Raw genomic sequence first — 26723 nt, 5'->3', positions numbered from 1 at the left:
ACCCCTACCATACCTTGGATCTAAAGTCAACCGAATATGGTTGCATCACTTTAACCCGCAAGACTACCAGGCTTCCATTTGTTGGAGTATTTGGTTACCATCCAGCGTACCAGCAAACCTAGCAAGCTTTTTTTTTTTTTTTTTTTTAAGGCTTCCATAAGACGGTAATATTCTGCTCAGAAGACCATTCTGATTGAAGGGAGTCAGACACAGTATCTTCCTGTCCCATCAATCAGAGGACGTCTTACGGAGATTCTCTATATATTGCGATATGTTAAACTAATAAAACCTGTAATATTTCATGATAGTGAAGGTGACTATATAACCTAGGCAATCTCTCCTGCCTGTGTTAGTTATCGGAGATAAGAATGGTACTGAGTGTAGATAAAACTATTGATTAACCGTGTTACCAGTAGTGATGACATTTCTTGGGAACAGAAAAGAAAAATATGAGATATAACTGACATGTTAGAAGAAGCAACTTACTGTGCCGTCTGAAGTTAGGATCACATCGAAATAAACGCATCTTGTGGTATCCGCAATAAAATTCCGGCGTCCTAGCCATTAAGAATAAAGGGGTAGGATGGGAGGATGAAAGTATGGATGTGTATACTTCTCTGCCCACCATTTGTGTTGCAAGCAGTCCATTTGCTCCCATGACATGGGGAGGAGAGGGGCGGGGGGATCTCCTTTCTCCACTAATCCTTGTTTTGCAAGAGATCAAATCAGCATTGCCTAGGATCTCACCTCTGGTACCAAGTTAGCTAACAAGGTACTGGTTCAAGATGATGTTATACAGTAGTACGGTAATAATAATAATAATAATAATAATAGTGATGATGATAGTAGTGGTGGTGAATGACAGCATTTATCATCTGGGGTCCAGTCTAGGTATTACACAAGGATTCCACTGCGTAATGGAAGTTTTGTACATGTACATCATTCATGTCCATCTCCGGATATTACATGATTGCCATCATATGTAGGCCACTCCAGACGCCTGCCTTAACCCCTCCCTTGAGGCACGCGTGAGGAACCGTAGCATCGGAGGATCCAGATCAGCGTCACTTAACACTGCTATTGTGAATTGTAGATGGGTGCGCCCTGTATCCCCTCGCTCGGTGTATTGGTGCCTTCAGGTGACTCTGTACTGAGCGAGAAGCCATATGGTTTACTGTAGACCAGGAAACCATTTACTACGCTGGTTGGTAACCATACAAGCAAATGAAATCTGGTGATCTAGGTAGTTAAGAGCCAGATGAGGCTCTTAACGGTTTAACTATCTGAGGGGCGGCAGGAGTTTATTCTCCACAGCATGCCACTCAAGGGAGGGTGAAGCTGGTCACTCACTGTAAAGGAAGGGACTGAGTAGTCAAGATCCGGACCTTTTCTCTTTTGCTAGGGCAGAAAAAGGACTTGATGGATAAATAGATGGACCAGATGTCTGCAGTATAATTAGGTTTATAACAAATTATTTTGTGGAGCAAGAAAAATAAATTTGTTACAACCACGACGTAAGAGGAATGGCAATATTGAGAGGGGGGGAGGGGGAGGGTAATAAAAAAGGGTGGTGCTGTTGCAAGAGTTAATGGATATAGTGATGTAGGTCAGGAGAGAGGAGAGGAGACAGGGGGAACGAGTACATTTGCATGGAGGTATACAGGTACCGGTAGTTTTCCAATATTTTGTTCATGATGACCCCCACACTTCCAAATTTTTTAATAGCCCCCCCCCCACCACAGTTTTACAAGATAGATGTAAGTAATAGGAAAGAGAGTATATTTGATAGCTAGTATTCACTTCATTAATTTGTTTGACCTGCAGTAATGATTAGAAGACTGATTACATTAAGGAAGAGAGAGAGAGTGTTTGTGCGTGTGTGTGTGTGTGTGTGTGTGTGTGTGTGTGTGTGTGTGTGTGTGTGTGTGTGTGTGTGTGTGTGTGTGTGTGTGTGTGTGTGAGAGAGAGAGAGAGAGAGAGAGAGAATCACGTAAGCATTACGGTGCGAGTACAGATATAAATAATGTTCGTGATCTGAAATATAAACACCTTGCATCAGTGAATAAATTAAACGATTGCACAAAGATAATACCGTTAAAAGAATACAGTTACGTGTAGTGTTGTTCTGTTGTTCCAAGTGAAGGGTGTTTGGTTGCAGCTGAAGGAGATTTGGTTGCTACGGATGCATTGGCTAGGTCCTGATAAGAATGGTGACGACAACATCCAGCTGACACACATTCTTATCGGGTATCATACCCTCCTTATCACCCTGCTAGCTTGTGGTCATAACGCATGGTATCATAACTCTATCTATCCAGCCTGTCCCCCTGCTGTCTCTGCATCTGTCTGCCAACCGTACTCGAATCTGTACCGTAGCGAACAAAACTGTATCTCTCTGCCTGTCTTTGTATCTATCTACCTACAGGAATCTATACTGTAGCGAAGTAAACTCATTCTGTCAAGCCTGTCTCTCTGCCTGTCACTGTCTATCTATCCTCTCTGTACCACAGCGAACAAGACCCATACAAAACTGCATTTATGAGAGTTTCAAAGAAGGAAGGAAACGTTATATAGCCTATCCTGTACGTGTAGCCATGGGCAGTGATGGACTATACATTATTTTTGTACTGGTTTATTTTTATCAGTAGAGCAGTACTGGAGCATATTACTGAATTTGTCATCCTTATGTCTGACTTGGGTTTTTTTTTTTTTTTTTCCTTCACCTAGAAAGGTCTCACTTGTCCTACCGTTGCCAGAATGATATACCGTATAGGCCGAGAGGACACTGACGAATGCTCTCTCTCTCTCTCTCTCTCTCTCTCTCTCTCGATAACGATAGACCGTTTTATTCAGCTGTGCGTGAGTCATACCAGCCTGGGAGAGTTGAAATTAATAACACCATCCTCTGCTTAAGTAAGGGACAGAATTAATTAACAGCCGGATCCAAAAATAAATCCCTGAGGAAAAGATGTTAGGGAACTTCCTTAACCGACGAGAATACGGACCTAACTCGTCATATTTACAAAGGAAGTTATCTTTTACCTTAATTTTCATCTGTTGTCAACGTCCACTCTAGTTTTGAACCTTTTTTTTCTAGGTGAAAGAAAAAGTGGTGAAATACTCGACCTCCTTTTATCACCTTATCAGTGCAACATACGATTAGTTATCTCACTCGCTGTACCCGTGTTGGCTTTTTTTTTTTTTTTTTTTTTTTTTTTTTTTTTTCAATCGTGTCACAACATCGTATTTGGAATCTAGATTCTTGTGTTGTATTGGAGGTGTTGACTTAGGTATATTTGGCCTACTTTGCAGTTTAGTACGGTAGTAAGTGAAGAATAAATGATATATCGGTGTGTGTGTGTGTGTGTGTGTGTGTGTGTGTGTGTGTGTGTGGATGGGTTATGAGTGTGCGTAGGTAGGCTATATCTCTTGCTTGGGGTGTGTAGTGAGGTTGCCAAGCAGTGTTATATTCGTCACTTTGTTGTCAGGCAGGAAGCCCGCACTGTAAATAACACATATCCTAATCAGCACCACACCCTACGTGCTATGTGTACCTTATCCAGTACGTACACGGCACATAGGGCGCACATAACACACAAGGAGCCGCTGTTTCAAAAGACCAGAGTTCGATTTCCAGCTAGAGGATGTAAATGCTAATCTTTAGCATTACCTTTCGACCTGTTATAGAAACACCTTCGTTAAACCATCACGCCAGTTCCGATCGAGATAAGCACAGTGTGTTTGTGTGTGGATGATTTGATGATGGAGTGTAAATAAAGACACACACACACACACACACACACACACACACACACACACACACACACACACACACACACACACACACACACACACGCACGCACGCACGCACGCACACACGCACGCACACACGCACGCGCGCTCGGTCCGCATTGGTTTTTATCAGCGGATAGAGATTGTTGTTGATATGAATGTTTACATATTTAGGTTATATTGCTCACGAGAGAATGAAAATCGTATATTTATTATTCGGTTTCATTACAGTAATGCATTTTTTTGTAATCATTTTATTTGGTATAAATTGCCTAATGGCTTAATTGGTCTTGGAGAAACATCAGTTTAATACTTTTTTTTTCATTAGGCCACCTAGATGAGTATGGTAATTTGTTGGAAAAATTATCAGTTCGTATAATTATAGCCTTGTATTTTCTTAAAGTGAGAGTTAACTACGATACTTAGGTGTGTCGTAATTGTTTTGCTTAGTGGTAGTGAATGGTAGTAACTTAACTGCTTTACAACAGTGTCTCCTCAAACCTTAATATCTTGGGGTAGGCAAGTTGAAAGATCTCTTCTAAGGTGATTAATGGAAGAAGCTACGGTAAGAACTAATACCTTTCATTGAGGGTGATCTCTTCCCACGTGAAGAAAATCGTCTGATGCAAACCAAAATAAAGGCATTCGTAGCTATAGAGAATGTCAGCTAAGAAGAGTTAGATGAAATTAGAAGTTATGGGGATATGGGAGTGGTTAACCGCTTCAAACATCATGACGTCCGTTGTAGTTTGTTATTGATTCCTCTGGGTAATTTTATACACTTTAGGAGAGACTTTTAGATTTCAAGCGGACTTTCTTAATCCGAGAAAGACACTCTGGAGAGAGACAGAGACAAAGAGAGAGAGAGACAGAGACAAAGAGAGAGGTTCATGTTAATAAATCTACCCACTTGGACTTACAGTACTGTACCCAGGACAGGTGGGGTAGGCTGTATGAGCATATCGTACTCCAAATGGGTGGCAGGTGTTGAGGCAAGGGGGAGGGAGAGGGAGAGACATGTAAAGGGAAGAGGGAGGGAGGAGGAGTCACGTAAAGGGAAGAGGAGGAAAGGGGAGGCACTTAAAAGAAGAATGAGAGGGGAGACACTAAAGGGTTGAGAGAGGGGAATGAGGAGATACTTAAAGGGGAAGGGGGAGACACTTAAAGGGAAGAGAGGGGAAGGGGAGATACTTATAGGGAGGAGAGGGCAAGGGGAGGCACTTGAAGGGAAGAGAGAGAGGGAAAGGGGAGACACTTAGGGAAGGAGAGATATTAAAAGGGAGGAGGGGAGAAGAGGAGAAGACACTTACGGGAAGAGTGGGTAGGGGGAACGGGGAAACGCTTAAAGGGAAGAGGAGAAGGGGGGATATATTTATAGAGAAGAGGGGGGAAGGGGGGAACACTTAATGGGAGTAAGGGGTGATGTATGGGTGAGTGCCAGGGGATAGGGATGAGAGTGAAGCTAGACTATTTGGCGCCATGTAACACCTCCCCTTACTCTGCCATTTTTATTCATTGCATACAGTTCCAGTTCTTTACCCTTATTCCTGCCTCATTCATAAAGCCTTTCAATACGGTGAAGTCTACGTGTATAATTGTAATATTCTTGGTACCGTTGAGTTTTTTTTTTTTTTTAGCTAGATTATTAGTAGGTGATGGAGACGTCTGACTCATTGTGAGGTTAGGAGAAGTGTTTGCTGTAGATGTCTTTTAAAACATTTTCCGGAACCCATTAAAGTACGGTGACAATATTGTTCCTGTTATCCTTGGACAATTTTATTCAGCTTGGGCGGCAAAGAGGCTAATATCGACTTACCGGTAGTAGTAGTACGATAGTGTACATATTTGAATAACGCATTTTTTCCTACTTATTACCAGGTACTTTGCTCTAGTTTCGTCTATTTGCAGCATATTTCATGTACGGTAGGCAAGTGGCAGAGTAAGACAGGACTACGACTCTACAGCTTTATCATAGCACTACATCGTGACTAGCATCCTATTCTAGTGTAAATCTGTTTTAACAATTCAGCATTCAAGATGGAGAGATGGCGAATGTAGGCCAAATTACAGTAAACAGGGTGTAATTCCCCAGCCCCTCCATCCCCCTCTCCTAGGTTACCTGTGCACGTGGGAAAGGTGTGTCGTGAGGGGGGGGGGGAGTCACATGTTCGTGCCAGACTTTGTCCTTCTCCCTCCCCCTCCTCTTCCTTTCTCCCCTCACAAGATTATATGAAAACACTTCAATAAAGACGAATACGCTCGCACATTTGAACCGCGAGAAAGTCAGGACATTGATTGATGTATCATACCAGCATTCATAAACACGTAAGAACCCGCATTGTTCCATCTTTATCTTTTTTATCGGTACTTAAGAGGCCACTGCTCTACTGAACTGGCTGCTTGCACCGCTGTATGGTTGCGGACTCGTAGCACTTGTCTGGCAGCGTACTCTCCCATTTCTGTTCAACTTTCTGATGCAAGAATTAAATGACACCATAAGCCATTCATGTATGCTGACCAGTTTTGAAATTAGGCCTACTGGTAGCTATCTTCTTTAGCCTGTATTTTCTTTGCCTATGACCCTCAGTCTTTTAAAAGTACTGAGGTCAAACATATCGAAATGATGGTGTTTTGATTATTTTTTAATGAACAACTCCACGGGCTTCTGGCATTTGAGTCTTTCTACTTCGCATTAAAAAAAAAAATAAAAAAGCCTTGAACGTGTTAGATTACGGTACCGGTATTATGTTAGTGTACAAAGCTATGATAGAACACACTGACACATTATTGGAGAAAATCTGCAACGTTCCAATTTCTTCTATTTCTAGACTAAAAACGTTCGAGGACATAATTTTGTCAGAGATACAACCGGGAAGAATTTATAGACTTGTGTAGCCTTGCTTGAACAGTGCCTTCAGTACCATCTTTTATTTTTTTTACCTGTGTGTGTGTGTGTGTGTGTGTGTGTGTGTGTGTGTGTGTGTGTGTGTGTGTGTTTTATTAAGCATATGAGAGACCCCTGTGGACTGTTGCTGTTTATCCTTTTTTTCTTTTCCCTTTTTCCTGTCTCATTTAACGTTTGTATATGGTTTTGGGAAGGGGAGGGGGAGAGGTAGATGTTTTGCGGTTATTAGAGGCAGGTGTGTGAATCTGAATGTTTTGAACCACCCCACACTTCCCCCTTATCCACAATCCCAGCCATTCCTCAATACGACTCACGTTCCCAGCCTTTCCCAACACCATCCACACTTCCCTCCTTCCCCCACGTTTCCTGGTTTTCCCTAGTACCGGTGCCAAGAGCGAGCACATCCCAGCCAAGGAGTCAACCAGTCAGTCTTTTCACCGCTATAAATACCCACCAACGTGTCACCCTTATAGAAGCTGTCAAAGAAAGAGGCAGGTGTGTGAGTGTGACAGGTGTACGGTAGCCTATATGAAGTAGATTTGTTTGTCGAACTGCTTCTGTCTGTCTGTCTGTTATTAATGGTGTATGTGGGAGAGGGGGGAGGATTGTCGGAATGGGTTTGTTGAGTATTATAAGTAATGTGTTTTTTGGAAATAACTTCGATTTGTGAAGCTACTTGGCTAAATTTTACATAGGCTGTGTTTAACTGCTTGGTATTTGTGTTCGCTACCCCTATTTTTACCTTGTGTGTTAGTTTGTTAACCCTGTCTGTCTGATAGAGTGTTTTATCACTGTCTCTGTTAGTAAGGTACGTCATCACTCTCTGCCTGTTTGTTAGTTTCTCCTTTACCCCTGTCTGTTCTTGCTATCTCCGCATGATGTCTTTTCGAAATGAAGGGTGTAGATACAGCCTTCAATAGCTCCTTCACAGCAAGACATAGAATAGCCTAGAAATGATAGTAATAGAATGAGAAATACGCCATCTAAAGCAGCCTAAGAATGTAAAAAATATTAAGAAATTAAAGTCAGACCTTGTACCGGTTTTGTTTTCGAGTGATTTAAGTTCTTGTGAAAAATAATATTGAGATGCTGGTATGGCTGTTTTGATATAGCAGTAACTAGTTATTATTATTATTATTATTATTATTATTATTATTATTATTATTATTATGCCCTGAGGACATCGAAATGCCAGGGGACAAGGCGACATGGAGGCGATTTGTTTGTAGGCACCCCTTACGTGGTTAAGGCGTCTGGCTGTAAATAGAGTAGTATTATTATCATCGGTGGTGCAGCTACTACTACTACTACTACTACTACTAATAATAATAATAATAATAATAGTAGTAGTAGTAGTAGTAGTATCATCATCATCATCTTTAGCAGAATTATATTGAAGTGCCGGTATGAATGCTATTACATACCCTTATACCAGTTTTCGTCAGATGTTGCGAAAAAAGAAAATACCGGTTTGGATAGTTTGCGACACCAGTATTTACCAGTACCAGTTTTCTAATTGCTTGGCCCAGTGCTTGTTGACGGCTGAGGCAGTGTTTGGCATCCCACACACACATCCTCACTGTTTTTATATGCATGTGTGTGTGTGTGTGTGTGTGTGTGTGTGTGTGTGTGTGTGTGTGTGTGTGTGTGTCGGATGAGTAGTGCCAGGAGCTGATGGAAGAAGGTGAGGATGACTGAGAGCGAGAACGTGGATAAAATGAAAGTAGAGGAGGGATGAATGGGGATAGAATGACCGAGGACGAGATTGGGTATAAAATGGAAGTGTAGATGAGGTACGATTAAGGATAGAATGACCGAGAACAAGATGGGGGGGGGGAATAAAATGGGAGAGTAGATGAGGGAAGAATGAGGATAGGATGACCGAGAATGAGATGGAGAAATAAAATGGAAGAAAGCGAATAGGATGACCGAGAGTGAGATGGGGGGATAAAATGGAAGTAGATGAGGGAAGAAAGGATAGGATGACGGGATGAGATGGAAGGATATGAAAGTAGGCTTGTTAGAAGGAAAAAAAGGGGGGGGAGGGGGGAAAGCAAAGAACATTGTGAAGGAACAGATTTGAAAGATACGAGTAGATTATAAGATTAAGGTGCTGGGTGAGGCGAGGGATCTCTGTTTAACCATTTGAGTACGATGACGTCTTGTGATGGCTCCTCCTGTTACCAAATAGGCTAATTTTGTTCAGGTTGAGAGAAATGTCTATACTCTTTTCACCTTTTCTTGACCATGATTTTCGTCCTTTTGCAGTTTATTTCACGTGGCTCATTGGCAGGCCAAGACAGTGCTACGACTCCACATCCTTTCCCTAGTACTTCTTCGTGACGAGTTATCATTGTAGTGTTAATCTGTTGTTATAACTCAGATGGAGAGATGGCAGTATTAGACCGCGTTAAAGACAGTGTAGTAGTGATGAGTTATTGAAGGCTATATTTAACCTCTCTGATTCGAACAATATCACTTAAGCTTAATATAGTGTTATGTCTATCATCTATCTGTCATGCCAGACGCCTTAATCCAGTAAGTGTTATGTGAAATGGAAAAATCAGACTCATAACTGTAGAAAAAGCTAAATAAAATTGTGAAGAGATAGCAGGGGTAAGATTTGAAAGGCGTCATGATAACAAAGGATTTAAAAGCTAGTTATTTGAGAGAACATGATGTTCGATATGGAATATAAATCGCTTGTGAGGAAGTGTTACGGAGCTTACTAAATTTAGGAAGATTTGATCATTAAGACCAGCACGTCACAGTCCCCCTTCATTATGTATGCCTATGTCGTGGAGAGAGAGAGAGAGAGAATAGGGAGGGTTATTGTTCCCATCGCAATCAGTCATGGCCTAGAAAACGAAATGTAGGGTACAAAAAAAAAAAAAAAAAAATCGCCTAAGAGTTTTCGGGAATATTATCTTAAGAGGAAATGACTAACCTCTTCATCTCGAGTACCGGTACATAATTTCATTTGCTTTTTCCTTTATTTTTCGTTATTTTTCCTTTGTTGCTTGATTTTATATAGCCTAGCTTGGAATGAACTTTTCCGACAGGAAGGTTTGGATATCCTTTATATACCCCTATACAGTCTCTCTCTCTCTCTCTCTCTCAGATTTCAGTAAACAGTGTGAATAGACAAGAAATAATTGCCGCTTTAAAAAAAAAATCGTCTGGTAGGTAGTCAGTCGTATATTTTTTTCATTTTCTTTCTCTTTTCACCAAGAATGTAAGTTATTGCCATAATTAAGATGGTAAATGTAATAGATATACCTTACTGGATACACCTCTTCAGTGAATCGTAGTGTCTTTCCTATGCTGAACAGAATAACCACACTCTTCGTTCTTGTAATGCGAAATGTAATGGGATTTCTCTAACTCCAGCACTGAGGGATGTTTCTCCTACGTACACAAAATCGCTCGAAGTTAGAAAAAATTGAATTAAAATATTTATTGTTGTAAAAGGTACAGTGCTAATACAACGAAAGGTGGTGAAAGAAAAAAAAAAAGGCGCCGTCGTATTAAATGGATTAAATATATTTTATAGCCTGCCTACAAGTTATTTAATCAACATAAAGAGGTGTAACAGTATTCGTGTTGGCTTTAGGTATTAACACTTCTCAGTGATTAGTTTTCCACGTTGCATTTCAATATTCACGTTTATATTACCGTTGCATTTAAACTTGATATTATGAACATATACAGTATATAACACGGAAAACATTAGCTACATAAATCGCCAAGATGGGTGTGCAACGTTGTGTCTTAGGTCAGCGTGAATATGACTCAAATTAATCTTGCAACAGAAGGTTTACCCTGAGCAATTGCAAGATTCTAGTATAGGTATACATACAAAAATTACAGCTAATTCATATTTTTGGCGGGAAACTTAGACGCCAGACCATACTAGCCAAGTTTAATGGTAATGGGTAAAAATAAGCACTGTTTTACGAACGGGTGGGGCTGGTGAACATGCTGATTCATCCCACCTTCTGAACATCCAGTCTCCTCTCAGTAGGCCATCAGTATTGCCAACCCCACCCCGTCCCACGCGCATCGTCACCTTCCATTCCTATATTAATTTGTTAGACAGGTGTTGATATATGTTTTAAGTATAAATTCACGAGAAAATTCTTTAGAGTTGCATAATTAGTGGTTTGTAGTTAGCTGAGGACTGGAAACGTATGCTTGTGCGGCTTATAGTGGGAAAATCATGTGGGTCTGGTAATACTGCGCGCGGGATCGATGACGTCTCGTGGTCACGTGATTGTGGCCTGAGCGGTGACGTCATCCTTCAGTCATACCAGTGCATTCTAGCTTGGAATCGTTAATTTTGTGCACTCTCAGACTATTTTATTAAGCTTAAGAAAGGCCTGGTATTGAAAGGGTTAGTGAGAGCTTTGTCCATCCCCCGGTTCGAAAAATAGCCAATGACGTAAACTGAATAAAATTGAGGTATAGTAATGCATTACCGGATTAATGAGGTAGTAAGTAATGCCCACCGGATTAAAGGGATTTTTAATGGTTTATGGTTAGATGTAAGGTTTTTATTTTAACACGTGTCTTATTCCCAGCAAAGGGTTATTGTGTTGGTTGTGGGGCACGATTGAAGGAGGGGTATAATGATGTATGAAATTGATGTATGATCTTTAACTCGTGTCTTACTCCCGGCAAAGGATTATGGTGCATCGTGGGGCAAGATTGAAAGGGTTTATATTGGTGTGTGAGTAGGTGTGCGGTTTTTATCTTGAAACGTGTTTCCTTCGTGGCAGAGGGTTTATATTGGTGTGTGAGTAGGGGTGCGGTTTTATCTTGATACGTGTTTGCATCGTGGCAGAGGGTTTATATTGGTGTGTAAGTAGGTGTGCGGTTTTTATCTTGACACGTGTTTTCTTCGTGGCAGAGGGTTATGGTGTGTGTGTGTGTGTGTGTGTGTGTCGCGGGGCAAGGTCAGTAGTATCGACCCGCACCGGGCTGGTTGAGTTGCATTGCCTTAAAGAAGAGGTGGTGATGGCCAGGCTGGAGATGTCATTATTAAGGAGGAGTGGTAGAGAAGTTAATAATCCTGGTTTGTGTTAATTCTTGCCCTCCAAATTTTTAAAGATTTTTACACACACACACACACACACACACACACACACACACACACACACACACACACACACAGCACTTGTAACAGAGGTAAAATAGTTTTGCGTTGAAGTGTCACATGTTTTATTTTAATGTAGCGAGCTAGGTCTGTTAAGAAGAGGAGGAAAGGAAAAAAATAGAAGGAAAGGAGAGAAAGAAGGAGGAAGAGGATTATGAGAAACTGAATGGGAGAAACTGAAATGAGAGTAGTGAAGGAGGATTAGTTTGGTTGTAGTAAAGTTGGAGGAGGAGAGTTTTTGGAGGAGAGGGTGAGGAGGAGGAGGAGGGAGATGAAAAAATGAGATGAAAGGAAAGGGTGGAGGAAGAATAAAGCAGGATTTTGATTATGATGATGATTAGGTATTAGTAGTAGTAGTAGTAGTAAACGACTATGAATGAACGTGTTAAAACAGAGATAAATATAAATCTTACGATTAAGTAGTCACACATGTTGGTTGTATGATCGTGTCGGGTTGGCTCTGAGAGGAGGAAAATAGAAGGATGAAGTTGGGAAATGGAGAAAAATGTAGTAGTAGTAATAGGAAGAGGAGGAGGAAATGGGAGAAAGTAGAAATGGAATGGAAGAGTAGTATCGGTAATATGATTGACCGTAATAGTAAATGAGTAGAAACAGCGGTAATAGAAGAAGCAGTAGCAGCAGTGTTGTTAAGAAACGAAAGGAAAGTTGAGAATGGAAAAAGAAGCAGTAATAACAGTATTATTAATAAAGAAAAGGAAAGATGAGAATGGAAGAAGAGGAGAAGTACCGATATATTAGCAGTAGTAGCAGCAGTATTAAGAAAGAAAAGGAAAGATAAGATTTTAAGAAGAGAAATACAGTTAATATTAGCAATAGTAGCAGTAACAATAAAAAAAAAAGAAGAAAAGGAAAGATAAAAATAATAGGGGAGAATAAGTAAAAGTGAAAAATGAGTAGGAGGAGGGAGGTGCGGTTGCCTTGGAGAGCGATCAATGAATGCAAGGAGCTGTGGGGAGACAAGATAGCTGTTGTTGATTCGTTATAATAATAATAATAATAATATTATTATTATTATTTATTATTATTATTATATTACTACTGCTACTACTACTACGGTACTATTATTACCACCACTACTAGTACTACTGTTACTACTTTTAGATTTATAGGCGAAAGGTTGGCGCAAATGAGCGCAGAGCGTGCATACATTGTTGTACTTGGAGAAGAAATTTAGTTCAACCACCACACATACATTCCCTGCCGATTTGATGTTGTTTATATCGTTTTGGTGTCCATAGTTTCCATCAGTGACGTAGAGTTCGGCAAGTGCTTGAAAACATCGAAGCTATTTTCACATGATACTTATCTATTGTAAAGGCGATCTGTTTGATTCTGTGGAAATTATCAAAGACGCTTGCACTTGTAACTCTTAACTCACTAGTGGTCAGATGAAGGCGCGACAGTTCCATCCTGACCTGGATATTTCGGATACAGTGGGAGACATAATGTTCACCTAACGAGCCTGATCCACTTTTTTTTTTTCCTTATTTTCCTCCCCTGTCAAATCATTCAAAGTTGATGGAGGCCTTTGTGTGTGTGTGTGTGTGTGTGTGTGTGTGTGTGTGTGTGTGTGTGTGTGTGTGTGTGTGTGTGTTTATTCGTTTGTTTGTTTGTTTTCCCTGCCATAGATGGTTCTGTTTGATATGATGCGTCAGGGAAGAAAGTGACGGATTTTCCCACATATAATCACTAGATGCAGTGGAATAGTGGGTGAACATTAATCCCTGTTTGTACCTCAAGAGTGTAGCAGGGAGACAGGGTGTGAAGGTGTGAGGATGGAGGTTAGGAGACAGGAAGTGATGGTGTGAGGACGAAGGTCAGGAGTCGGGAGTGAGTGTGTGAGGATAGAGTGAGGGTGTGAGGATGGGGGGAGGGTGTGAGGATGGAGTGAGGGTGTGAGGATGGGGGGAGGGTGTGAGGATTGAGTGAGGGTGTGAGGATGGGGGGAGGGTGTGAGGATGGAGTGAGGGTGTGAGGATGGAGTGAGGGGTGCGAGGATGGAGCATAGCAACACATGTCGATGGGCAGGGTTGTAACATGAACTGCTACACATTTAAACCTGTTCCTCCTGGGTGTACCTCAGGGTAGGGTGATAAAGAGGTGCTCACTTCATTTGTTTACTCGACATGTTTCTTAAAGTCTTGAGGTATTTACTTTATTTACAGGAGATTATAAAGTCGCGGCATTTACTGCATTTATGTATTGTAAATGTTTTCTAAGTTAAAAACACAAAGCCTTTACTCTCTTTATGCACAGGATAATAAAGTCATGAGGCATCAGTTTATTTCTTTTCTACAGTTAATAATCTTATGAATCATTTACTTTATTTATTTAGTACAGATAATAGTCATATAAACCGTGTACTTTATTATTCAGCTGGACATGTTTTCCAAGTAAAAACTCATGTAACGCATTTACTATATTTGACATTATGAAGTCATATGAGATGTTTATTTTTTCACTGGACATGGTTCCTAAGTTGAGTAACATTATATGGAGCTGACAGGAATAAACTGTAAAACGGATGTCATCGTACTGAAGGGGTAAAAATTTGCTGCCTAATCACTGTACACGCTTATCTGTTGGTCATCTGTTTTATCTGACACGGGAAAGGATCTGTGAGCTAAATTCCCCCCCCCTCTCTCTCTCTCTCTCTCTCTCTCTCTCTCTCTCTCTCTCTCTCTCTCTCTTCCCTTTTCTATTCAGTTCTTTTTCTGGTACGTTTGTAAATGCAGTAAAACTATTATCGTTAAGTCCAGACCATCTCATTCTAGTTTAAAATGTACCGATATATTGCTACAGATATGCTGCCATTGTTCCGTCAGGTATTGAGACGCATATTCCAATAGCTAGTCTTTTCAGTACCGAGACTCCTTTTGTAATGCAGCTTATGGTAGACCTTGGCAGTGAATGATTATAGGAGCTCGTGTACGGTAGGCATCTTGTAATAAAAAGGTTAGAAAGACATGTATGTGGCAGACGTCTCATAGGAAAAGGGTTAGCAAGGATCCGTGTGGGCAGATCGTTCATAGGAAAGGGTTGAGAGAGAGAGAGAGAAACTCCTTATGTATAAGGCAGACCTACTCTTGTTAAGGGGTAAGGAAGGCATTTTGCTTATTCACTGTGATGGATTTTATTGTTCCCGTTTCCAGCAGATATTTGTGTTTAGTGTACCTAATGCCTCTTGTGGTGATGGGGCTAGAAATTCTCCATATACTTCTTCAGTACGATGTCTTGCTACCACCAGACGGTTTTATACAGGTTAAGAATGGACCCATGTAATAAATGAGCTTTATGATTTAATGTTGGTAATTTTGTGCCTCACATGATGTTAACTCAGCAAAATATCATCCTGCTGTTGGAGGAATAAATTATATAGGCATATCGTACTGAAGGAGTTAACTAATCATTTTTGGCCTCCACAACGAGAGGTCTCTTCTACTCTTAATAGATTGATTTGATGGTAGCAAGCATAAATTTTAACAGGTCCTCAGTTTTATGTCACTCCGTTTTTCTCACAGGTACAGTTCCGGACAGTAATATCGATCCACTTTTTATTGGAACTACGATACTCTTACGAGATATTCTGTGTTATTGTTGGGCCCCGAGGACAGTTAGTGCACATCTTTTCCACATTTTGCTTGAGGAAATGAATCGGTACTTATGTCTGCAAATGCTTAGGCGTCTGCATTTTTTTTTTTTTTTTCGGCCTCACTCTCCAGCTTGTCCTTGATAATTTTATTTATGTGTACTATATGTAGATATTGTATATTGCGTGCTAATGTGTGGGTTTCAGTTATTTCCTGGCCTACATAGCTTAGCCGAAAGAAATAAGTGGGTTAAAAATAATGGAGAGAGCTGTTGACAACTCCTTTCTGACAAAAATGACTCTTCGCTTGTGAAAGGGAGCTAGTTTCGTGTGTGCAAAGCTTGATGCTGAATGGAAGCGAAGTACAGGCAGGAAAAAATGATATTTACAGACGTGCAAATCATGAACTTAAAAAGGTGAAGTGGATATTCATTGCACAGCAAGGGACAACAGAGTGTGTAGATTTAGAGCACGCTTGGGCAACGAGGGCGATGATGAGATGTTGTGCACGGGTAGTCTGAAGTGGGTTGGATGTACAGTATAGAAGCAGTATGCGAGAATAAACCTAGCTGGGTAAGAAGAACGGCACCTGCGAGCAGTCCAAGAAATAGGTGGGGTGAGATCCTGGTGAGGACTTGATCGAAATACTGCAGAATATATTGCAGCCTGGAAAGCAGTTAGGATGGGTGAGGATTATGGCGGACACATGCCAGCAGAGTGTCAGCAGAGTACAGTCTTACAAAATGCATACATGTATACTGTTTATGTATGTATGTGATAGTCAAGTGATGGTGTTGAGAATGTTTTGTTTTTGCAACAGTCATAGCCGCCAACTAAGCAAAGCGAGTTGATCCCAACACATTTCCTATTGGTAGGAGGTGGGCCAGTGTGTCTCAAGAGCGTCATTATCACTCTGGTCACGTACAGTGGTTTGGGGGTGGTTGGGATGGGGGAGTTGCCTTTTTCAGCAGTCGTACAAGCTTAATACCACGCAATATAATCAGTACAAGCTTGTCAACTTCCAGCTATTTAGGGGGGTCGTCAGAGGTCCTCTGCTGTCACCAAGCCTCATTTACTCCATCACCTTTCCTTTTTCCCCTACCATCTCATTCTTTCGTTGCAATTGTTTAAGGGCGATTATTTGTGCACGCAAGGGTGTATTACAGAAATGTCCGGTTCACATCCCGAGTATAACAGTGCCCGTCTCTTTAATCTAGAGAGGTAAAAGTCTTCGAAGCTGATTAAAATCGTGTGACTAATCATGATATGATAAAACATCTGCTCGTCATTGATGTTAACCCATGCATTTCACCACATCGGCCCTCATTACCAGTGGTCACCCGTAACCCCATTCCTTATGCCCATCATCGCGGTCTTAGAAAATTTACAAAACACTTGCCTAGGCGTCATCCCTTTTCCTTAGCCAGTTTACTTTTATTAACTTGTTCATTCAGAGATGTAACCTAAGCTGAATAAATTTGTGCCCAGAATAGCTTATATTTAGCCCATATAACTCAAAAGTCCCCTGGCTGATGAGGCTGAGATGTAGTTGCTGCTCTTGTTGTTGTTGTTGTTGTTGCTTCTGCTGCTGCTGCTGCTGCTGCTGCTGATAATGGTGATGATGATGGTGATGACTATGGTTCATAGTTCATAATACGTCGTGTCCTTTGTAACGGTAGAGTGCAGACTGGTAGTAGGCGTATTGGACCTACCGTAACCAAAGCAAAAGTAGCACAGAGTAGGGTACGCATGTTTGAAGCAGGGCTGCCAACCCCACACGCACTTAGGCCACACTCACAAGTGACACAAATTAACACCATTACCTATTAGCGGCTTAAATGCATGTCAATATGGGTGAAGTGATGGCAGTGGTGGTGGTGGTGGGTGTACAAGTGCAGTGGTGCAGGAAGTTCAGTCACCGAGGTACATGAGTTTGCATTACCAGATACCACTAGCGAGCTCGACTGCTTGCTATTTAAAGTTCTGTTGCCTGCAGTCTCCTTCTCTTCTAACTGGCCCACACCAACCCACTCCTGTTCTCTCTACATCTCATTCTTCGCTCTCAGACTCTTCCTTCCCATCCCTACCTCTCCTTCTCCATTTCTACCATTCTCCTCATCCCATATCTGCTTGTTTCCTTTTCTTTGCACCCCTGTTCCACTAGAGTATATCTGTCCCATGTTATGATTACGCAGTTTGACAGTGCTAGATTATATTATTAGTCAGGAAAAATTGAGGACTCTCAGATATATATTGTCCAGTGTTGGGTATGTTGGGTTGACGCAAGGGACACGAGACCGACGCATACCGGTATTATTATTATTATTATTATTATTATTATTATTATTATTAGGTAGACAAATATGCCTCTCTGTTTGAACGTGCATTACAGGGAAGTTAAGTCATTCCTGGTACTGACCACTAAGAGGAAGTAGGCTAAAAGTGCAATGTACGGTATACAGTGCAAGACAAGATCGGTGGCCTGTTAACCTCTTCACGCCGGCTCCCCACCCCTTTCATGTCCTTCCAAGCTTTGATGTTTACATCTCATTATGAATAGCTAGGAGGAGACACGATGAGGGAGACGTTGATTTAAGTCATTGAGTCAAGTAATGTACCGGTATTATATTTCTGCCACCTCCACACAGTTTAGTGTTATTCATCTTAGGAGAGGCCATTTTTTGTGCAATTTAGTGTTATTCATCTTAGGGGTGGCCATTTTTAGTGTAATTTAGTGTTACTCATCTTAGGAGAGGCCATTTTTAGTGTAATTTATTGTTACTCATCTTAGGAAAGGCCATTTTTAGTGTAATTTATTGTTACTCATCTTAGGAGAGGCCATTTTTTGTGTAGTATTATTCGTCTTAGGAGAGGCCATTTTTGTGTAATTTAGTGTTATTCATCATAGGAGAGGCCATTTTTAGTGTAATTTAGTATTATTCATCTTAGGAGAGGCCATTTTTAGTGTAATTTATATTATTCATCTTAGGAGAGGCCATTTTTAGTGTTATGTAGTGTTATCGATCTTAGGAAGGGCCATTTTTAGTGAAGGGGATCATTGAAAGCTACGTCTTACTCCCTAGTTCAAAGTCCAGTATCTCTAATAAACTGAAAAAAAAAAATCGTGGGTAGGCAGCAAGAATGAAATAAGGAATATACCATTGCAGTGAACGAGTATATTCATCCATCATTTTGATCCATAGTACCAAGTAGCCACAATCAGGGACAAAGGTTTTACTACGACACTGTCTTAGGCCCCGTCCCTTTTTTTTTTTTTTTTTTTTTTTTCCCTGACGCATCATGTCGAAGAGAATTGCCTGTGTGCAGAAAAACCTGCCAAGCCTCTGTCAAATTAGTAATATTAACCAGTAAAGGGAGGTGACTTGCGAATCTCTCTCTCTCTCTCTCTCTCTCTCTCTCTCTTTCTCTGTCATGAGTATACCATTACAGTATTGCAGTCGTGAAATCCACGTGATATCGTTCTGACTTTGTTATCGGAGTATTAACAGCTTATCTCCCCCTGACTGGCGGGAGAGACGGTGATAAGGGTGGTGATTGAATATTTATGTAAATGTTACGTAATTCTGATAGCTTAGGTGTGTTTTAACCTTTCCCAGTATCCCCACTACACCCTGTCTCTGTTAGATTTTATCCCCCTTTCATTTAGAAGACTGTTTATCATTTTATTTATTTATTTTGTTTTTACCGGCGATTTTATTCGACGTGAGAGATTTTTGAACAGTAAAAGTTATGTTACCTCTGTATAACCCATTTACTACTGCAGGTCTTCTCGTAAGTTTAAAGAAATTGATTGGTGATAACCCGATTAAGCTAGGAAAAAAATAACTTCCCCAGATTGAAGGTGTTATTATGGACTATGACTTACATGTGCTTGAACACGTTCGGGGTGAAAGCTTCTTGGGGATGTAAAAAGAAAGAAAAGAAAAAACTACCAAGCAATGAGCATGAATTAACTGCTCTGCTAGTACTATAACGTAAATACTGTTTTACCGTATTCTTAATACTTCTAAGAGATGTTGAGCTTAGGAGAGTTTTAATCCTGGAAGGGTTAGTTAACGCCTTCGTTAGCCTCTTCAGTACTAGGATGCTCTTCTACTCTTAATAACATCGTCTGGAAATAACAAGAATAAAATAACGAAAGTGAATTTAAATAAAATAGTGAGAAGTAAAATAAAGTAATACAGTAAATAAAGTCCCATGATTGAAGAGGTTCAGAGTGTTTTACAATATCGGTAGTCCATTTTTTTTGTCTTTAACTACGGTGACGTCCTTTATTGGTTTTATTTATTTCCAGATTTATTTCCCAAAGTACTATAGGCTAGATTGATCTCCATTATAGTGGAATAATTAAAAGAAACTAAATTTAAAAGATATATTTCTAACCTGACCAGAGCGGAATAAAATAGTCTTGATAACGATAATGAAGTACAGACCTCATCGTACTGAAGGACTTAGAGACACACCTATGAGCAGGAGAGAAAAGATTGCTTGTTTTCTTTTTTGTGTATTTATTATATTAACATTATTATTATTATTATTATTATCATCATCATTATCATCATCATCATTACCGTATTATCTTCATTATTATTATTGCTGTTTTTGTTGTTTTTGTATATTTATTGTGGTGGATGTTAGTTTCTTGGATTTCTGAACAGCTGCTTTCAAATTGCACTCTTGCTTGATTATTTTTTTTAATTTAAAACAGTAGAGCTTTAGGAACAGTTCATTAGACGCATCAGCGCTAGGATGTCTTCTGTACCGCTATCTTTGCAATCCCCAGACGATTTTACTGAGCTTGTGAGAAATCCATCGTACTGAAGGGGCAGTCAAGGGATGCAACAAGTATAAAAAAAGATCACCATACGCATTTTACTCTAACTTGGCCTAAAACTGCCATCCCTCCACCTTGAGTGCTCAGTTATAACAATAAACTTACATTAGATTATGATCCTAGACACGAAGAAGCGCAACAGAAAGACTGTAGTGCCGTAGTATTGTCCCTTTTCTACAGCTGAGCCACGTGAAATAAGCTACAGAAGGACGAAAATCTGGGCCAAGGTACGGTGAAAGACCGCTTGTTTGTTTTTCTTGCTTCGTGTGCATTGTGGTCGATGTGTACGTGAGGGAGACAGCGTGCTTCCAGGAGGTAACCCTTCCTGTGTGTGTGTGTGTGTGGTTTCCGCCGAATTCTTTATGTTTATCGTAGGAGAGAGAACTTAGTAAAGGAGTTGAGATAAAACAGCAGAGGAGGAGATGGGAGAGAACAAGAAAAGCCCTCGTTGCTTCCCCTTGTGTTTTGTGGATGTGTCCGTGTGTCAGACCACGTGTATTGAAGGGTTGGAGGTGAGATCTGGAAGAGAAAGTGACTCGGTGCATGGCTGTGAGAGGGAGGGAGGAAGAAAGGGGGAGGGGGACGGATGGCGGAAGAGAGAGGGGACGAAGGGTTGGCGGGAGGGAGGGAAGGGCGGAGGGGTGGCTGGAGGAGTGGAGGGAGGGATGGCGGAGAGAGGGAGTGTTGGCGTGGGATGCTTGGACGAGGAGGGAGGGGGGGTTAAAAGGTGACAGAGTTGCAAGATGTAGCTGTTTGTTTTTCGACACTGACACATTTTCAGTATTCAGATTAACACTTCAGTCGTTGTGAAGGGGAAATAATTCTTAGAAAATCAAGATAAGAGGAACTAGAAACCGGTTGTAACATTTCTTGGTAACCTAGTTGTAGCTGCAAGATGTCGCTGTTAATTTTTCCTCAACACTACTACGGTTTTTGTTAGTAAATTAACATCTTGTCCGTTACTTGAAATGAATAATAAAGTGAAATACGTAGTGGTAAATCTAGTTATGAGGCAGTATGGAAGGCTTGTAATATATCTTGATTTTTTTTTTTTTTTTTTTTTTTGAGCGCTAGTACATTCCTAGAAACAAAGTACTTTCATAATGGCCTTCAGTACAAAAGTGTGAAATAAATCAGTAAATGCTGAAAAGTGGAACGTATGAAAGGTTTCTGTTAGTTTTTGCTTCATGACCTTGCACCCTAGCCAAGAGAGAGAGAGAGAGAGAGAGAGAGAGAGCGAGAGAATGGTGACTGCATACAGCTGTTGTGATGTTCTGTAGCTACGCGCCCTAGTTACACCGCCAGTCCTTCACTAAATCTATTTATTCGTCCATTCATGTCTGCTTATGTCTTTATTCATTTATTTATTAACTTATTTACTTTTTATGTTATATTCTTGAGGCTAGGAGATAAAATGACCCCGTGTATTCCCATCGCACTGGTGCCGCAACGCCCTCCTTTTGCTTTGGTATGAATATTTCGCAGCACGTGTTTTAGAGGTAGCATTGCGTCATGGAGAGAGAGAGAGAGAGAGAGAGAGAGAGAGAGAATTTCTTTTGTTACGTATTTCCAGTGAGATCAAAGAGCCTCTGCGTTGGTTCTCCCCACCCCTTTGTGAACCTAAGAAGAAAGGTTTGGATGGTGATGATGATGATCTAGTTTGCGGGGGCAGAGATGAGATATAGTGTTGTAAAGGTAGCCTAAATCAGAAACATAAGCTGTAATATTTTGTCGGTATTTATAAAGGTTCATTTAACGGTGATATATCCGAAATTCGTCTATCATGTTGTAGGACTGAACATTGTTACGGACGTTGTAATTTTGCGAGAGAGAGAGAGAGAGAGAGGAAGAAAATACTTTTGCGTTTTATCCGAGGCCCCCCTCCAGTGGTGTTATCCTGGCCCGTTTTCGTTGTACCCTTTGTGCGATCGATGCTGTGTGGCGTGGTATGAAAAATTTCAAAAAGTTCAGTGACCTTGCAACACGCTGGGTCTTGATTCACCCCTCCTCTGTCAGAGGTTTCCACAAGGCTTAGTAAAATTGTCTAGTGGTGATAGTAGTAGTAGAAATAGTAATATAGTAGTACCAGAAATCGTAGTAATAGTAGTAGTAGTAGTACCAATAATAATGGTAGTAGTAGTTTCATTGTTGTTGCCCTAGGTTCATCTGAAACGTGAACCCGGTGGACTGCAGGCTAAAGTTTCCCCCTCGTGCATTTTACCAGCCTTTCAACGGGATAGGGAGGGGAGTCGAGGGACATTTATTTAACCAGTAAGGAGCCGCCTGGTTGTATCGGTGCCACCACATGAAGGCGTCCCTTTTCAGCACCCGTAGGAAAGGTGATGGAGACTGACGCCTTTATTTGGTGGCACCGATATAACTGGGATGTTTCATTGCTTAGTTATTAACAGACGTCCCCCTCGAGAGAGAGAGAGAGAGAGAGAGAGAGAGAGAGAGAGAGAGAGAGAGAGAGAGAGAGAGAGAGAGACAGAGGTGGGGGTGGGGGAGGTTTCTGATTGCGGATAAGTGTGTGTGTGTTTCTGATTGCGGATAAGTGTGTGTGTGTGTGTGTGTGTGTGAGAGAGAGAGAGAGAGAGAGAGAGTTGTAAAAAGCAGAGATCCAGGTCAGCGCTTAACACACGCTAATAAATTCATTTCAAGATTTCTTTTTCCTTCTTTGCAGGGGGTACATAGCTTTCATTTTGTGTTTCACTAAATGTGTTCATTTTTTGGTTGATGTGTATTCACAGCATGTAGTCTGTGTAGCATGATTATCGGTGTGTATGATGTACCTCATGTTTGTATTATGTATGTATGTACAGTATTGTGTGTGTATGAGAGTTGAACTTGTAACTAGTGAGAGTGTATCCTCGTGGTAACATGGAGTGAAGGTAAAAACTCACTCAATATATAGCATTGGAAAGTGTGAATGAATTACAACTTACATATATGTATTTATAAATATAGGCCTATTTATATATAGGTACCAGCATACTTGCATATTTACAAATCAGTATATATGTAATTTACTTTTCCCACCATCCACTCAGCTTGATCATGGTGCAGTCTTCATGTGATCCTACATTGAATGACAAACCAACAGTTCCTTGTAGCTGAGGAAGCCATATGCCTAGATTGATGCCTGGTGGTCTAGTGAGATAAGATGTTTCAACCAGGATGTAGTCTGTAAAGATTACCTTTGTAGTTTGGTTGAGATTTGTTGCTCACGTTTGATAACACCACTTAAGAGAAAACAACTGGTTACTCACCTTGAATAGAGAGAGAGAGAGAGAGATTTGTCTGTCTGTATCCTGATGCTTTAGCCATTTCCAGAAAAGGTGGCCTCAGATAACTCTCTCCATATCACTCATCTCTGCCATCAGGCTTCCCTCCATATCCCACCATGCTCACTCGTATACTAGTTAGTGTCTGTATACCCCAGCCTTCCATATCATCCTCATTCTCCCCCTCCTCACCCCCTTCACCTCCCATACACTCCACTCTATCATCATCAGGTCGCCTCTGATGACTAAACTGAGTGACAACCCAGATGTTTTCATGTAAACCAGGAAACCATTTCCTATGCTGGGTGGCAACCATATAATCAACCTCACATGTTCCCTGTGTGTCATGTAAGTGACAAAGTGGGTTTGTGGAGGGTCAGTAACTTGACCTAAAAGAAGAAAGAAAGGGTGGGAGGGTGAGAAGTGTTTCTCCAAACCCCACACCTCCACCTCTTTATTGGTCAGTGAAATATACTGTTGCCTAGATCCTGATATGTGGTTTTCTCCATTTGAAATATATCATCATACTCATTGTTGTCATTGCCATTGTCATTTTAATTAACTACCGGTACTCATAAAACTTTATTCCTGGGCTAGGTATGTTGGTTTGGTTATTTGTAGACTAACATAGTAAACCATTTTAAAACACTTTAAACAAGTAAATTCTATTGTCTAAGGATTTTGGGGGGCACTGAAAGTTTTTTTAGGCAATTGTTGAATTATGACTGAAAGGACCATGTAATAGTTTGAGGGGTCTGCTAATTATTTGCAGATTTTTACCATTCATAGGTAAGTTTGTAATGTATCCCTGTTTGGGTATGGCATGCTGGCTTCACAATAGATTAGATAGGTTGAATTCAGGTACAGGAAATATGATGGCACAATAATACCCATGCTATAAGAGAGCTGTTATTTGGGTTATAGTTGTTTTTGAGCAGCACTGATCTGTTTAGCCTAGCAGACCCATCTCCTGCAAGCAAGCAACTGCTCCTGCAGGGCCACCCTATGCAGTGAGCCAATGTTCCCTGAAGTAGATGCAGAATCCAATTGCTTGCCTTTGGTTGACGGGTCTGCTTGATCAGACAGATCAAGGTTAAGCAGCAACAACTTTCTCAGCATGCCGGATCTAATTCATCCAGCTTTTTATTATTAGTGTACAGTACAGTATAATTGGTGTTGCTTGCCAGAATCTTTCGATTCGGCAAGCATGTTGGTCAGTTCGGTATGTTTGTCTGTCTGTTTGTCTGCGTTCGTCAGGTCACAATTTTGCACCAATCGCTCTGAAAAAAATTCAGAAAGTAAATACTGTACAGTATCCATAAAGCATGGAAACCTAGTGCTTCCATCAGAATGGGTCAAAGGCCCTGGGCTGGGAGGGGGTATGAATTCTTATCTTTGATGTGGGCTAGTTTTCACAAATTTATATCCATCAGTGCTCATTGAATCTTTATGAAATTTTATAGACACATAGAGCATGGCAATGTCTAATGTCAGACACAATCGGATCCATCCAGCAAGTGCTCTGCCTATGGCAGTTTCATTTCTTTCCTTATCTTTATATGTTTATTTTTAATCAGGAAATTGTATATTCACCCCATTTATTAATGTGAGACAGGGTCAGAGTGAGAATAAAAGTGAAGATGTATTATAGATGCTTACTGTTTAATATGCAAAGATTGCATATTCCATCTTTTTCTCTTAACAGCTGGTGCGGACAACAAGTGATCTCTTTCGATTATTACCCTTCTCCGTGTTCATCATTATTCCCTTCATGGAGCTTCTGCTGCCAGTTGCACTCAAGCTCTTCCCAGGCATGCTGCCATCAACCTTCGAAACTGCCAATGAAAAGGTGAGAGAAGAAAGCACAAAATAGATTACTTTAATTTTGACATAAAATGGAAGTCAGCATATTAGACTTCAGGAGTTGCCCTCAGCAGAATAAAATAATTTTACATTAGCCAGAATTCAGTGCCACTGGGAAGCCATCTCACCTAAGGACATCATCCTTGCAGAAGGGACAATAGACTAAAATTTGATGGGAAAGTATTTAGTAAAAAAATAAAAACCAGAGTCTGGCACCTTTCTCTGTATTATATATTTTTTTTCCTTCAGGATTATTATCAGCATCCCAACTCATCCATTAGTACAACTGGTTGGGTAAGACTCAAAACAAATCAAGGAATCTTAAAATAGGATAGTAATAATAACAATAATTGTAATAATAATAATAATAATAATAATAATGATGATGATAATATTGACAATAATGTACTGATATTAATTAAACTTGCTTTTTGATGGGAAAACTATTGAGGATGATGATAACAACAGTGACTATTTGGATTTTTCTTTTCATGATCCTGAGTTTTCCCAGCCCTGTTGTAGTAAAAGTATAATGAGGGATGATGATGATGATGATAAATATTCCTGTCCAGAATCTAAAGAATCCATTCCATTGTATTATAATACTGTAATATGGTAGTAAGTTTGGACAGTGATGTTGGTGATGGTAACTATAATAATGTGGCACTAGCAAGGAGCCTACATACAGTGGCACTGTGTACCTTGGGTGGGGTGAAACTGCTGTGGCATCCACCCAGGAGCCAAACCATTTCACATTTCCATGCATGCTGGTCTGACCCTGTGAGGTGCTGTCTACCATAAGGGAGTATTAGCTCCGTAAACAGTATGCACCATACTGTAGCCTACCTGTAGAACGACAACACTGAATCAGTAGCTTATCTGTAGTTGACAGATCTTCCCAGCAAGACCGACTTGAGTTAAGGAACAATAACAACAACGGTGATGATGAGGATGATGATAATGAATTCAGACTGATGATAATCCCTCTGGTATTCAATACATTATTGCCCCAAGAGGAGCATAGTGGCCTGGAGCTAAGCTACTCAGTCTATCTATATCTGTCTATCAATAGCCATGCTCCCTAGTCACAAGGTTGTTGGTAGTTATTTAAAGTTAGAGGGACAAGTTGCTTATCCCCAGAGCAACATCATGGAAGTCAGAAACCCTAACCACCCCATGGAAATATACCTTTATGGGCCATATCCAGTTGGGGCACCTGAACTCATTAAACCACCAGGTACTGTACCTAAAAATTGTAT

At 40.6% G+C, this 26723-nt stretch overlaps 1 protein-coding gene across 3 annotated transcripts in view; it reads left to right on the top strand.

Annotated features, from left to right (window-relative positions):
* The window catches only part of Letm1 (Leucine zipper and EF-hand containing transmembrane protein 1), a 58078-nt gene that overhangs the window by 10537 nt on the left and 20818 nt on the right, over nt 1–26723 (top strand). For 2 of the 3 annotated variants that reach the window (XM_080270922.1, XM_080270914.1), the window contains exon 3: nt 25307–25450. The exons of the other annotated variant lie outside the window; for it this stretch is intronic. In XM_080270922.1, coding sequence (XP_080127048.1) covers nt 25307–25450 — 144 coding nt within the window. The remainder of the gene's footprint in view (nt 1–25306; nt 25451–26723) is intronic. 3 annotated transcript variants of the gene reach the window in all.

This window comes from Coenobita brevimanus, chromosome 5, assembly GCF_032717465.1.
Source record: "Coenobita brevimanus isolate Jiangsu-jjx chromosome 5, ASM3271746v2, whole genome shotgun sequence".
In the NCBI taxonomy this organism is placed as follows: domain Eukaryota; kingdom Metazoa; phylum Arthropoda; class Malacostraca; order Decapoda; family Coenobitidae; genus Coenobita; species Coenobita brevimanus.
Note: the sequence above shows the minus strand (reverse complement) of the source record. Positions and strands in the feature narration are given on the sequence as shown.